The sequence below is a fragment of the Engystomops pustulosus genome, chromosome 6 (assembly GCF_040894005.1).
Source record: "Engystomops pustulosus chromosome 6, aEngPut4.maternal, whole genome shotgun sequence".
NCBI lineage: Eukaryota > Metazoa > Chordata > Amphibia > Anura > Leptodactylidae > Engystomops > Engystomops pustulosus.
This window is the reverse complement of record NC_092416.1, coordinates 84,773,430-84,786,426: the sequence shown is the minus strand read 5'-3', so window position 1 is coordinate 84,786,426 and position 12,997 is coordinate 84,773,430. Positions and strand designations below refer to the sequence as shown.

General features: G+C 38.0%; 1 protein-coding gene and 1 long non-coding RNA gene across 3 annotated transcripts in view; one reads left to right on the top strand and one right to left on the bottom strand.

The window, feature by feature from the left end:
• Positions 1-256: 256 nt before the first annotated feature.
• LOC140135398 (uncharacterized) lies at positions 257-10,343 on the top strand. The gene is made up of 3 exons (XR_011856508.1): positions 257-547; positions 3,849-3,963; positions 10,320-10,343. It is a non-coding gene; the product is annotated as an uncharacterized lncRNA (long non-coding RNA).
• LOC140135397 (galanin peptides-like) overlaps positions 9,469-12,997 on the bottom strand; it is a 29,637-nt gene continuing 26,108 nt past the window's right edge. The window contains exons 5-6 of one of the 2 annotated variants that reach the window (XM_072156887.1): positions 12,351-12,425; positions 9,469-12,244 (exon numbers count right to left, since the gene is read on the bottom strand). In XM_072156887.1, the coding sequence (XP_072012988.1) occupies positions 12,186-12,244; positions 12,351-12,425 (134 nt within the window). In that variant the 3' untranslated portion in view covers positions 9,469-12,185. The remainder of the gene's footprint in view (positions 12,245-12,350; positions 12,426-12,997) is intronic. The other variant, XM_072156888.1, reaches the window with a different exon arrangement.

Here is a 12,997-nt window from a genome sequence, read left to right as displayed (position 1 = left end):
TTCTATTGCTGCTTTCACATGTTGTGTTTACATTAAATTTACATAATGTCAACACAATGTTACCAGTCTGTAAATACTGCGTGTCAACGCAGCCTAATGATGAGATATTTAACCATCCATTTTAAAGGAGGGCATACTTCTGTTTCTTATGACTGTACATACACACAGACAAATATATAGAAAATGAGGATGAAAATAAACAATTCATTAATAAATAGACAGATGTATCTCTATATCTGTACAGAGGACAGACAATGGGTACATCCTCTTACAAATCTATTGTAAGGACCTTTATGCGTCAGACACTTGAACATTGCAAGTGCTGAGGACCTCCTTACATTGAGCTATGCTATATCCTTGGTGCCATAGCTTTGTTCCATGGCTCTCTTGAGTCTACCATTGTATGATAAAATATAAAAGGAACAGTGATAAACAAGCCTCCAGCTTACTTCCCTGACATTATCCCTTCCTAGTAGAGGAACCCTGAGCTCTTGTCTGTGTTTTACAAGCCTTACCATCAGCAGAGAAAGAAGTTCTGGAATTAAATGTGAGTATCTGCATTTACATATTAGATCAATTTGTTTAGGTTAAAGACTGCTACAGATATTACATTAATGTGTAGTTTAACTTACACTTATCTTTATTTATTAAAAAAAATATTTCATTCATATACACTTAAAACAATTCTTACATAAAAAAAAAATATTTACAATAGTAAAGTCAGCAGCATAATAAAAGTGAATGATAATTATTGTATAGATTTTATTTTATTAAAAAAAATTAAAATTATTTATACAAAATTATAGATGAATATGAATAAACATAAAACCCCAGATATTTCTAAAGCATATTTTAGCACCATAAATAATTCTCAATAACTGTTTTTTTTAATAGTACCATAAGTAGACTTAAAAAATACTGTAAAAAACATGGAAACTTCACACTGGCAAGGTAATTGTATTAAAAAGTTATTGATTTGCCATGAGTGTAGTTTTTGTAGGCTTTATTTTTTTTTGCAACATGGAGATGTACATTCTGTTTCTTTTGTGGATCTGTATCTGGCTTTGGCCACAAAAAGTACAAACAAAATTCAAGTTTATTGTATGGAGTACAAGAAATAAATAAGCAATCAATAATTGTCAATAATCCATGTCAGGAACAGAGATTTAGTTTTTACATTGCCCAGAGCAGAGAAATATACCGTAGTACAGCATTATATATGCTTTGAGTAGATAGAATAACAGTGGAGGAAATAAGTATTAGATACACTGCTAATTTTGCAAGTTGGTTCCCCTACAACGAAGGTAAATCAACTGTGAGATACAGAATCTAAAATATATAGGAAAAAAATCACATAGTATGATTTTTAAATAATTACTTTGCATTCTATTACATGAAATAAGTTCTGATGACATTGAAAAAGGGAACGTAGTATTTGGTACAGAAACATTTGTTTGCAATTGTAGAGATCAGAAGTTTTCTGTAGTTCTTGACCACATTTGCACAGACTGCAGCAGGGCCCATTCCTCCATACAGATCTTCTCCAGATCAACTAGTTTTCGGGCTGTCACTGGAGAACATTTTCCATTCTTCCTTTTTTCTGTCTTTTTTGCAACTTTTTTAGCGCATTGAAATGATTGCTCCTTTTTCATGACTTTTTGAAATATGTACTTTATTATCAGTAAGCCACATTTATCTTCTATTCCAGATGTGCTAAATGTTTTTTGGTGCAAAGAACTCCAGACTAAACCATGTTTAAGGAAAATGGAAAGATGTGACTTGAGACATTTGTAACAAATGTAGCAAAAAGAGATTTGAAAAAAAAACAACATTTAACACAAGGAAAAAGTGAGACTGTTAATTATCAAAGTAGCAAACAGAAAAAAAGACAGACAAAAACTAGCCAAAATAAACATGGATAAGATAATTGCCCCCATTGTGTTTAAGCTCCCCCCAAAGATTTTCTATGTCTTCATATCTGGAGACTGGCTAGACCACTGAAGAACCCTGGAATGCTTCGCACTCCTCGGTTGCCCTGGCTGTGCCTTGGATTGCTTTACTATTACCAAGCGATTTCAGCTGCTGTTATGACTATCCATGACCTCTCTTTCTTTATTTTCTTTACTTGTTCATTTTCCAGCCAACTGGAAATGCAATTCTGCCTGTATTGTTTAGATGCTGTTTTTCACCATTGGACAACAAAAATTACTTTTAAAAAATTGTCTTTTTTGAGCTGTAGCATTCTTAGAGACATTGTCCAAGATTTATTAAACTGGTTGCGCCAGTTTTCTGTCTGACTTTGCACTGAAAAGAACATGCAAACTGCTTGCACATGCATTTATAAAATGTTTGCGCCAGTCTTGTGTCATGGCTTTACTGTATCTACTGCGCCACAAAAATTTGCACGTAAAGGGGTGTTCCCCTGCCGATTTGGACCATGCACCACATTTATCATAGAAACTTGACATAATTCTATCGTACGCTCTATGTTAAAGGTGCACCAAAAAAAAGTTGGTGCACACTTCCCAAGCAGTGTGGTTACGCCAGATTATTGAAGACCATGCACTATTATTCAATAATCTGGCACATCCTGCACACTCGCAAGGGGATCTGCACATAATGCAGTTTGCACTACTTTTGATGAATCTGGCCCATTCTTTTCCATCAATTGGGTTTCTGACAGATTGTATTTGGAAGATTAAACTGTGGTCTCTTTAGTTACTTCTTGAGGAACTATTCTAGTAATGTCTTAGTGGGATAAATAATGCATTACATACTACTTATGTGGTACAAAAAGAAGTAGATTCCAAATACTTAACAGTACAGAGGTTCAGGTTCAGATTCTGAACCTGACAAAGGCGCTGGTCCAGTGCCGAAACGCGTAGTTCATGTTTTTATTCCATTTGTTAAAATAAAAAAAGACAAGAACCATATGAAGTAGAAATTCCACTGCACTCCTGTTTCAGTATTTGATGGTGCCAAAATAGGGTCCCAACCCCGTATGCAAGTAAGGATATGGAAGATGGCACTCAATCCAATTTTGAAAATAAATGCTTTTATTCTTGTACCAATCCACTTTAATACATATACATGACGTTTCGGTCAAAAAGACCTTCCTCAGATGCGGATTGTACTGTATAGCGATCCTAAGCCTGGAAGATAGAAGTGGTATCCACCGCCTCAGACCTTGGCTGTGTGTCAGCCTTGTTCTGGTCTGAGACAATAACAATAAACATTGTTACTAAAGGTAATAGTCCAAAAGCAAAGATTATGATGATTTGCCTAATCTTACAGATATGAAATGCGCCCAATGTCTGTTTTTAATTACAGCTGATCTTTCCATTCCAAAAATCAACTCTAGAAATATGCAAATGAGGGTGAAGTGCTTTGGAGGCATTATTAGAGCACCCCAGGGCTCCAGCTCCACAGCAATAACAAAGTCCTCTGCTACTCTTCCACTGCCCAGCACCTTCTTTCACCTTTCACACTGCAGCTGTGTCACTCCTGGATCCAGCAAGATGTGGAGCTAGAGACTTAGGTTCTCTGCCAAAACCCTTCAGCCTAATTTGCATATTTCTTTTTTATATAGAAGGAGTAGCTACACAATAAAAAAGTTATGGGTGGCATGGTTAGGAATATAATTACTTAACATAGCAATGAGTTCAGGTGGGTAAATGGTTGTGATGGATACCATTTAAATAAAGATACGGTTACTCCTTTAATACTATTGATACATTGAGATTCTAATTTTTTAATCAATAGGTTCATTCCTTTACCTATATGATTGCCAGTTCTTGTTGACTCTTTAGCTAACAATGTATTTTCTTCATTTTTCTTGTGATATACAGGCAACAGCAACCATGCGACTTCTACATAGTGTGACGGTAATGGTCATCTGCTGCTTGACATGTTCTTCAAATGCCTTGCCATTTATTATACCTGAGACTAACATAAGGACTGTAGGTGGGTAGTTACACACTAATACTGCTGATTGAGCATACATATGGAGGTCCAAGAGATAAACCTAGTATTTGTTTTTTAGTAACGAAATGGATACCAAAACTATACCAATTCAATAACATTCCCCGACTCTTAGGTTCAATTTTAATTGTACTCAATTGCATGCAAAGTGCAAATGATGGCAGAAGTCTGGCACAAGTGGATTCATAAATTCTCCCTTTTGTAAGATATAATGTCTAAGACCAAATGATATATGTGATTCATAGCCACTTTATGTTTTTTGTTATGTGTGTGGGGAAAGATATTAGGTAATTTACCAATATACATCTTTCTTGAAAAGCAAAGTAAAGTCCCTGGTTCAGAAATGTCATTTACCTCATCAGCTGCCAGCTGTCATTTACCTCATCAGTCCATAAAAGGTCAAGTGATCCTAACTGCCCCTGACCAATCTACCTTTCAGGACCTTAACCTTGTATTTATGAATATTATAAAAAAAGGTCCTGGACACTTCAAAAGGTCCTGGTTCATGGACACTTCAAAAACCTTACCTAATAGATGTATATTGGTAAATGACTTAATATCTAACTCCCCATACAAACACAGACATAACAAAACACCATTAAGTACAATGGCCAATCCCTTTAAATAGTATCTACCTATACCAGTCATTTTGTGCCCTATGGTTTATTTATTGTTTTGACAAGCTGTTGATCATTTCCGTTCCTTAACCCCTTAAAGAGGACCTGTCACCCATAATTTTGGCACTAGGAGCTGCTTACTTAAGTAAGCAGCTCCTAGTACTTGAACAAACTCCGCGGAGTACAATGTAATTGTCGGACTGCTCGCCTAGCGGTCGGATCTAATCATTGGGGAATGTCCGAGGCGCTGCCTCTTCCCGCGCGTCATGTGGCAGTCACCGCCCCTAACCATGCCCCAACCCCCTCATGAATACGTCGGACATCTTTGCAAGTGGTCCGACAATTACACTGTACACTGCTAGTGTTAGATAGCGCTACCAGAGGTTTCCGGTAACGCTATCCTTCTAAAACTGCAGCGTTTGTTCAAGCACTAGGAGATGCTTAATTCAGTAAGCAGTTCCTAGTGCCGAAATTTTGGGTTACAGGTCCTCTTTAAGGACGCAGGGTATTTTCCCTCATTTCTCGCTCTCCACCTTTAAAAATCCATAACTTTTTCATTTTTCATATTTTTCATATGTACAGAGCTGTGTGAGGGCTTATTTTGTGCGTAACAAATTTTACTTTCCTGTGATGTTATATATTATTCTATGCCGTGTGCTGGGAAGCAGGAAAAAAATTCCAAATGTGGAAAAATTTAAGAAAAACGCAGGTGCGTCACGTTCTTGTGGGCTCAGTTTTTACAACTTTCCCTCTGTGCTCCAAATAAAATGCCTACTTTATTCTTTGATTCAGTCAGATAGTGGTGATAGCAAATCTATACAGGTTTTGTTGCGTTTTAATACATTTTCAAAAATTAAACGAATGTGTACGAAAAAGGAAAAAAAAAATTTGCCATCTTCTGACGCTAATAACTTTTTTATACTTTAGTGTACGGAGCTGTACGGAGGTGTAAAAGTCGCATTTCGGACATTCGGGTGCCTTTTCCCATTTCGGAGGTCACCGTCAGTTCTAACCGTTTTTATATTTTGATAGATTGGGCATTTTGGGATGCGGCGATACCTAATGTGTCTGTGATTTTTACTGTTTATTATGTTTTATATCAGTTCTAGGGAAAGGTGGGTGATTTGAATTTTTAATATTTCATACATTTTTTCATTTTTTAAACTTTTTTTTCCCCTTTTTTCCACTTCATTTTTCTCACTTTTTTTTTCTTCATTTCTTAGACCCTCTAGGGTACATTAACCCTAGATGGTCAGATCGTTCCTACCATATACTGCAATACAGTATATTGCAGTATATGGAGTTTTTGCATGTCATTCATTACAATGAGCCACTAGCTCATTGTAATGAATATGCAGAAACCATGCAGCCTCGGGTCTGACAAAGACCCAAGGGACTGCGGGTGCTGACCGCGGGTTATAGTAATGGGTCTTAGCTGCAAAGCCCATCTCTGTATGAAGAGGGCTCAGCCCGTGAGCCCTCTTCATACAACCTTCATATACTTGCCGCAGAGCGTAAAGGGGTTAAACTACAGGAGGCTTGAGCCAATAATTGGGCACCCTAACCTCCTAATATAACATCATTATGCAGTGTTATCTGTTGCCAAAGTGATGACTGTAGATTTAGGAGGGAAATACGCATTTTACAATGTTATTAAAAGTAGAAGAGAAAATGTAGAGAAAAGTAGATGTCAATTTTTGGCTGGTTTTTTTTTCATAATTTTTGAAATGTCTGGATAATTTATTTTGATGTCACATGGCTACAAATATCTTGCGAATTACCATTTTTCGTTTTTTCAGAATTTACTATTTTGGGGATAAATGCTGTTTTGAATTACATTTTAAATATTTAGCATTAAAACCCCCTATATAATCAACCCATATTCAAATCTGCATCCCTCAAACTATCATAAACAGCTTTTAGGAAGATTGTTAACCCCTTGAGATATTCATAGTAATTAAATCAAAATGGAGGTGAAATTTAGAATGGTCAAATTTTGTCGGTTATACGTTCATTTAGCCCTAAAATTTACACATTTACAAAGGATAAAAAGAGAAAACCCATCTTAAAATTTGTTATAGAATTTCTCCTGAGTACAGAGACACATGTGGCCGTTTCTTATTTTATGGGTGCATAGCAGAAGGGAAGGAGCTCCCTGCAGCTGCCAGGATTTAAGTTTTCTTATTGGCCCTTTTGCAAGCTATAAAATTTTAGCTTTTTCGTTATTGTGATGGCATTTTTTTTGCGGGATGAGAGGCTTTTTCCAGTGTTACCATTTTGGGGTTGGTATCACCTATTGTTTTAGGTCAGGAGTAGAAAAGCATCAATTCTGTACTGAATTATTTACTTTTTTTTTGGTGTTCACCGTGCCCGGTAATTATGTAATCGATACGATTATGGGGATACCATACATGAATATTTTTTCTTATGTTTTACTAAATTTGCCAAATAAAGCCCTAATGTGGGGAAAAATCTATCAATTTTGCATTGCGTCTTCCAAGTGGCATAACATTTCTACTTTTTTTTGCGGGACATGTTGTACTTTGCAACAGTATCATTCTGGAGTACATATGATTTTTTGATAAGTTTTTATTGCATTTTTTGTGGGATTAAATAGGTAAAAATTATAATTTTTGGCAGGTTTTTTACGTTATTTTTTAATGGCGTTCATCGTACAAGTTCAATAATTATTTCGTTTTATTCTACGGGTTGTTACGGATGTGGTGATACTATATATGTGGGCTTTGTGTTATGATTTAGACTTTTTTTGTGCATTATATGTCTCTTTATATGTTTTGGGGCTTTTTTATTGATTTATTAGTGTATTTTTTATTGAATGACTTTTTTTTAAACTTTTTTATTGATTCCACCATGTGACATGAACAAGCAATCATCTGATTGCTGGTTCATGATAATACTCTGCAATACTAATGTATTGCACGGTATTAGCAGTGTCTGTATATGCATAGGCTGACACTGTGCCTTTAAGATGACGTCACTGACGCCATCTTATTCGCACTGCCTTCAGGCAGCCCTGGGGTCCCAAAAACGGCGTGAGGGGGGCGATCGTGGGGGAAAGGCAGAAGGCAGGACCCGGCAGAAGGCAGGACCCGGCACTAGGAAGCAGATTACACAGCCCCGGGCACTGGCAGTCCCGGGGCTGTGATCGGAGCAGCGGACCCCCCCGGTAAGCGCCGCGGGGGAGGGGGGGTCCGATTCACTTTAAATGCCCCTAACACGCTGCGGTCGCGCAGGGGTTAGGGGTTAACATCCGCGATCGGAGAAATCTCCGATCACGGATGTTAGAGGCAGGTGTCGGCTATAATATATAGCTGACACCTGCGGCTTCTGGCGCCGGCTCCGTTCAGGAGCCGATGCCAGAAGCATGACGTAATAGTACAGCATTTTGCGGCAACCTACCTCCCGCGATGCAGTACTATTACGTCAAATGTCAGTAAGAGGTTAAATGCGGTGGTTGCGGGTGTTACCCGGGGAAGTCAGCAGTAGTACTTGTACGGCGCAGAGTGCTAAGGGGTTAAAGAAGTCTTCAATTTAAATCATGGGTGCTCTACCCTCCTCTTCCTGAGTTAAAACTGTGCTACAATGAAGTGTATATCAACACTGATAAGCTATAGCTCTATATCTCTACTTACCTCTGGTGAGCACATCTATATTAAGTGTTTGTTTCCGCAACATTACTCTGCACTCATCACTATTTTTATCTTCCTCCTTGAGCATTGTCTTCTATCAAGAGGCCTCTTTAGCTCACCCTTCTCTCATGCTATTCAGCATCAGAAAAATTATGAAACAACAGTCTGTACTATACAGATTAACAATATCAATTGATAACAATATCAAGTGGAAAGAAGGTGGAAAGAAAAGCTGGGGAATTCTCCAATATTTAGTACAGTATGCAGTATACAATCAATGGCAGAAACAAAACACCATAACAAGTAACACATTATTATGTAATGACATCACATATGAATAAAACAAGAACAGTTAAGCCCCTTCTACACTGGCGTTTTTCACGCGCGAGTTCTGCGCGTGCATTTGACGCGCAGAACTTGCATTGCACTCTGTCCCATTGTATTCAATGGCTCTTTCTCCATTAGCGTTGTTTTTCACGCGCGTGCTTGCGTTCGTTTGCACGCGCGTCAAAATCGCAGCATGCTCTATTTTTGCGAGTCACGCGCAATTTTCACGCCCCATTCAAGTCTATGGAGATGCATCAAGAACGCATTGCACTTGCAATCATTGCAAGTGCAATGCGTTTTAAACGTAAGGGTTGCTAGGTGACCAGAATAACAGTATTTCCCCTGCTCGCGAACGATCATTTAATTAAAAAAACACAGTGAAGAACAGTGAAGAATAGAATAAAAACAGTGAACACAGTGAACACAGGATCATTTAAGAGAAAAACAGTGCAGAACACAGTGCAGAATAGATTACAGATGTTCGGCACATCTGCTTACTTGTCGGGAGATACGCGCGGAACGGTGCGGCCAAAATAGCATGTGAAGAACAATATATATGTGTGAAGAACACATTGCAGATGTATTTAAACATCTGCAATTTGTTCTTCACACACATATATATTGTTCTTCACATGCTATTTTGGCCGCAACGTTCCGCGCGTATCTCCTGACAAGTAAGCAGATGTGCCGAACATCTGTAATCTATTCTGCACTGTGTTCTGCACTGTGTTTTTCTCTTAAATGATCCTGTGGTCACTGTTTTCACTGTGTTCACTGGTTTTATTCTATTATTCACTGTTCTTCACATCTGCTAACTTGTCGGGAGATAATATACACGGGGAACAGTGAAGAATAGATCGCAGATGTTTGCAACTTATCAGAAGACATTATTTTTTAATTAAATAACCCATTTTAATCCCAAACCATGGTCCCTTTGAAAAATGCTCGATTCTCCCATTGACTCGCGCGTGAAAAATGCGCCGAAAACGCAAAAAAAACGCTAACAACATGCGCGTGAAAAACGCAAAAACGCTAATTACTCCAAGGAAAAATGGAACAAAAACGCAGCCAAAAACGTCAGTTTTTCACGCATTGCACCCTGACGTGAAACGCAACGCTAGTGTGGAAGAGGCCTTACAGGAGAGGGAGTGGCACAAGTATCATGTCGATTAAATGAGCAGAATCTACGCATATTGCTGCAAGTGTGTAGCTTCCTCAGTTAGGATGTGCACTGTTACCCCCTCTCCTCTCCTGAGGATGTTGCACATATGTTGGCATGGCATGGGGTCTACTCAGGTAAACAGCCAATATGACATTTACCCCCCTAACTCTCCTATTTTTCTCTGTATAGTACAGGTGTGAATTTTTTAGCCCATGCCATGTCGTGGGAATGACTGCTACACTAGTCTCCCCTTTGTTCATGACATTATTTTAAGTATTTTTAACTCTTTCCCCTTTTTGGGAGGTCTGATCTTATGCACTTTGTTGTTTTTTTCTGGATTTTGATAAATTTATTTGTTGTATTAAGTAAGTATTGTTGTTATTATATGATAATAAATGAATCAACATTTATTTTGGATGTGCATTCTGTTTTTATATTATGTCTTCTCTATGTATGTAAGTGATTGCTTTCCAGGACTTTGAGGAATTAATCCTCCTCAACTAGAAGTTGCCTCATTCAGATTTTTCTCTTCAATTCTCCTTTAGACAATTGAATGATAAATTACTGTCTTATTTATTGCAGTGAATGCAGCTTTAGAGAATGTTGCAGAGCCAACATTGAATATCTGCGATCTTGTGGAAATTGTTAAAAGCGCTTCACATCTCGAATTTCAGAGTCCACATTATGACACAGAAGATGTAGAAAAATTAAAGAATGCTGTTGAAGAATGGCTGGCCAATTATCTCAATGGTCGGCAGTCACGACAAGCTCAAGTTGGTTACAACATTAACTCTTTTGGGTTACGCTTTGGGAAACGGGGATCAAAGTTAAAACTGGACTCAGTTTAACTAGAATTCAGTCTGCTGGAACTGGCACATTTTAATTCATGTTATTGTTCAGCATTAAGTATTCAGCTGGAAAACGAAGATAGTAAGATCGCACTAAATGCAATTGAACATGTTAGTGGTGATTTACATGGAAAACCATTTTCAGTCATGTATTATCTACAATCTGCACATTTCACGGTCCCATGCTTTCAATGCTTGCCACTCATCACCTAGCAGCAATAAGGCTTTCTTATACCTGATTGTAACAGCATTCTTGGAAATGAATTGATATTTCTATACAAAACAAATGTGATTTCCTTCTTTTTTAACATTGTGCCTGTTGTAAGTCAATTCCAACTTTGTAGATGTTAATGAAAATGGGGTTATACAATGAGTATACAGCACTAATTCAGGATGAAATACAAATTGGCTATACTATACCTCCATTATGTATTAAGAAAGGTTTCTATTCTACCCTTGTCCATCATACTCCAAATTATACAAATCCAGTATTGCTCCCTAGAAGCGCTGTGGAATATTAAGTGGTGTGCAACTGGCAGAACAGGTCATTAAAGGATGTGTACCAGTAGCCCTGACCATAAAAAGCTGCACAGTGTTAAGTAGCAGTCCCAGAGAGTCCTTTGTTGGGCAAAACCATCACCAAGTTTGCACCAACGCGAACAATAATATCTTTCTACATAGATTGAGGCAAAAACTACAACTTCTTTGCCTGAAATTTTGAGCAGATCACAGCGAAGCCATAATTAGAAGAAGTGCAGGACCTTTTATATTAGGAGAATGGGGTACATTTACTTAGGGCTGTGTGCCAGTTTTCTGTTGGACTTTGCATGTTTGGGTTGCACGTGTATTTAAGAAGTGCCTACGCCACAGCACGCAGAGATCATAAAGTGTCTGCTTAGAGAGACACCATCCACACTTTTACACTGACCGTCACTGAGTTATAGGAGCTAAAACAGCAATAAAACTAGATTAGTAGATTCTTAAAGTAAGGGGTTAAAAAAATTATCTTTATTGTGTAAAGGTCACTAGAGGATTGAACTTTGAGAATTTTTCTTTCATGGGCAAACCCTTTTAAGGCAATCCTAAGCTAGAGCACCCACCCTGTAGTGCAATTAGGTTTTTGTTTTGTTTAAAATCCATACCTGGATAGTTTTTTCTCAATACATTACAAATGTTACTACATTGTTTACACTAATTTATCTGTTGAATTGCAACAATGCTGTATTCACAAGTCAGGCTTCATGCACATGACGTGTGCATGCCCCGGCTGTTACCCAGGCAATCACATAGCCAGGTGGAGGAGGAGTGAGTGCTCCTTACTTATCCAGAGAGAGCTGAGGACTGCCTCCGCAAAGTGGGAAAATATAGGACATTTTCGCTTGGTTGTGGTTCTGTGAGACATGGGGCCTCAGATAACAGAGGTCCCCATCAAATAGATAGATAGAAAGTATTGCAGTATTCTTTTGATACACTTGAGAAAGTCTATAATCAATTAATTTTTTTTTTTTATTTTCATTTATTTTGAAATTTGGATTGTAACTGAAATATTGCAATAGAGATACTTGTAATAACATTGAAAGTATAGCAATGTTTTATGGTGTTAAGTCTGTGTAGACTCCTCTGAGATGAGCAACCCCAAATGGTCCAAAGCTCCAATTTCTGAAAACATAAGAAAACATGTAGAAATAATATAGATGATACAGAATATGACAACCACAAATGCAGTACAGATTTCTCAATTCTGCGACAAAACTTTTCCTATTACCTTTGAGACGTAGATATGTAAGAAACTCAAGGACAGTCTGCATTGTGCTATCATCCAGTGAATGCTGCTGTGAACCTATGGAAACAATTATACAGCATATATTGTGTTCCTTCAATTCAAAACATAAAGGATGTTGACCAGACATGACCTTTCCTTGTGTCCTGTGCAGAATCGTATTTTGGTGCCCTTCCACAAGCAAAACAGAAAGCATTTTCTATTTTTCCAGGAACAGATAAAAATGGTATGTATATGCTTGGAGGGGTATAAAAACAATAAACCACTTATATTCACCTCCTAAGGTGCTACGTTTGCCAGCGACAGTGCCTATCAAAGCCAGATGTCTGTTTGTATACAAACTGCTATAGCTGTGGCAGGGGCAGTTGTGGTTTGGACAGCAGCACCAGCCTCTTTATACACCCGGCAGTGACGGGCAGTGTTGGGTGTGAACGGGAGAACCAATAGAGTTGACAATAAGTGGTTTATTCTTTTTGCCCCCTAGCCATATTTGGGCACATTTACTAAGAATAGTCCAACCTGCACTATATGCAGTTTGCCTGTGTAGTGTGCAGAAGGGGCCAGATTCGACAGAGTGCACCACTTTTTTTTTAGTGCACCTTAAACATGGGGCGTGCAACACAATTCTGTCA